Source organism: Palaemon carinicauda, chromosome 19 (genome assembly GCF_036898095.1).
Source record: "Palaemon carinicauda isolate YSFRI2023 chromosome 19, ASM3689809v2, whole genome shotgun sequence".
In the NCBI taxonomy this organism is placed as follows: domain Eukaryota; kingdom Metazoa; phylum Arthropoda; class Malacostraca; order Decapoda; family Palaemonidae; genus Palaemon; species Palaemon carinicauda.
This window is the reverse complement of record NC_090743.1, coordinates 117,627,243-117,629,445: the sequence shown is the minus strand read 5'-3', so window position 1 is coordinate 117,629,445 and position 2,203 is coordinate 117,627,243. Positions and strand designations below refer to the sequence as shown.

Below are 2,203 nucleotides of genomic sequence, written 5' to 3'. Positions count from 1 at the left end.
CCTCATTTCCGTTCATTTCCCCACCTAAACCCTTCTCTTTTTTCCATTCATTTCCCCATCTAATACCTCATTTCCGTTCATTTCCCCACCTAAAACCTTCTCTTGTTCCGTTCATTTCCCCACCTAAGACCTCATTTTCCGTTCATTTCCCCACCCAAGACCTCATTTTCTCTTCATTTCTCCACCTCAGTCCTCATTTTCCGTCCCAAGACATAATTTTCTCTTCATTTTCCCTCTTAAAACCTTCTTATTTTCCCGGCCATAACTACTCATTTGTCGCATCATTTTCCGTTCATTTCCCCACCTAATTATCATTTTTCCGGCCACAACTACTCATTTCTCGCATCATTTTCCGTTCATTTCCCCACCTAATTATCATTTTTCTGGCCATAACTACTCATTTCTCGCATCATTTTCCGTTCATTTCCCCACCTAAAAATAATTTTTCCGGACATAACTACACATTTCTCGCATCATTTTCCGTTCATATCCCCACCTAAAAATAATTTTTCCGGCCATAACTACTCATTTGTCGCATCATTTTCCGTTCATTTCCCCACCTAATTATCATTTTTCTGGCCATAACTACTCATTTCTCGCATCATTTTCCGTTCATTTCCCCACCTAATTATCATTTTCCCGGCCATAACTGTTCATTTGTCGCATCATTTTCCGTTCATTTCCCCACCTAATTATCATTTTTCCGGCCATAACTACTCATTTCTCGCATCATTTTCCGTTCATTTCCCCACCTAAAAATAATTTTTCCGGCCATAACTATTCATTTGTCGCATCATTTTCCGTTCATTTCCCCACCTAAAAATAATTTTTCCGGCCATAACTATTCATTTGTCGCATCATTTTCCGTTCATTTCCCCCACCTAAAACCTCCTTTTCCCGGCCATAACTACTCATTTCTCGCATCATTTTCCGTTCATTTCCCCCACCTAAAACCTCCTTTTCCCGGCCATAACTACTCATTTCTCGCATCATTTTCCGTTCATTTCCCCCACCTAAAACCTCATTTTCCCGGCCATAACTACTCATTTCTCGCATCATTTTCCGTTCATTTCCCCCACCTAAAACCTCCTTTTCCCGGCCATAACTACTCATTTCTCGCATCATTTTCCGTTCATTTCCCCCACCTAAAACCTCATTTTTCCGGCCATAACTACTCATTTCTCGCATCATTTTCCGTTCATTTCCCCCACCTAAAACCTCCTTTTCCCGGCCATAACTACTCATTTCTCGCATCATTTTCCGTTCATTTCCCCCACCTAAAACCTCATTTTCCCGGCCATAACTACTCATTTCTCGCATCATTTTCCGTTCATTTCCCCCACCTAAAACCTCCTTTTCCCGACCATAACTACTCATTTCTCGCATCATTTTCCGTTCATTTCCCCCACCTAAAACCTCATTTTCCCGGCCATAACTAATTTCTCGCATCATTTTCCGTTCATTTCCCCCACCTAAAACCTCATTTTTCCGGCCATAACTACTCATTTCTCGCATCATTTTCCGTTCATTTCCCCCACCTAAAACCTCCTTTTCCCGACCATAACTACTCATTTCTCGCATCATTTTCCGTTCATTTCCCCCACCTAAAACCTCCTTTTCCCGGCCATAACTACTCATTTCTCGCATCATTTTCCGTTCATTTCCCCCACCTAAAACCTCATTTTTCCGGCCATAACTACTCATTTCTCGCATCATTTTCCGTTCATTTCCCCCACCTAAAACCTCCTTTTCCCGGCCATAACTACTCATTTCTCGCATCATTTTCCGTTCATTTCCCCCACCTAAAACCTCATTTTCCCGGCCATAACTAATTTCTCGCATCATTTTCCGTTCATTTTCCCGCCACTGTGTAGCAGGTTTAATCCCCATGCATTCTTTAGTAAACCTGATCTAGCCCCCATTAAAAAAAAGTCTTTATATACTATTAAACGCCATTTTTAGTGGTAAGATTCTAGGAAGATAAGATTTACTTGATTAGACCGAAGTGTAGATTCGGGGTGTAGATTGGGCGTGTAGATTTGGCCTCATTTAGGAGAGGAATGAGATAATGTTAATGGATACTTAGATAAGATTCTAGATTTTGATGAGGGTGAAACTTGAGTGGATCGTGTGGTAATTAGTGGAGGAGAGGTAGTATGAGAGATAGTACTAGTGTAAAAGCTTATTTTTAATATTATTTTGT

General features: G+C 40.9%; 1 protein-coding gene across 1 annotated transcript; it reads right to left on the bottom strand.

The window, feature by feature from the left end:
• Positions 1–816: 816 nt before the first annotated feature.
• Positions 817–1,890, bottom strand: LOC137659278 (trichohyalin-like). Its single transcript, XM_068394306.1, has one exon. The coding sequence runs from the start codon at positions 1,888–1,890 to the stop codon at positions 817–819; it is 1,074 nt and encodes a 357-aa protein (XP_068250407.1).
• Between the last annotated feature and the right edge of the window lie 313 nt (positions 1,891–2,203).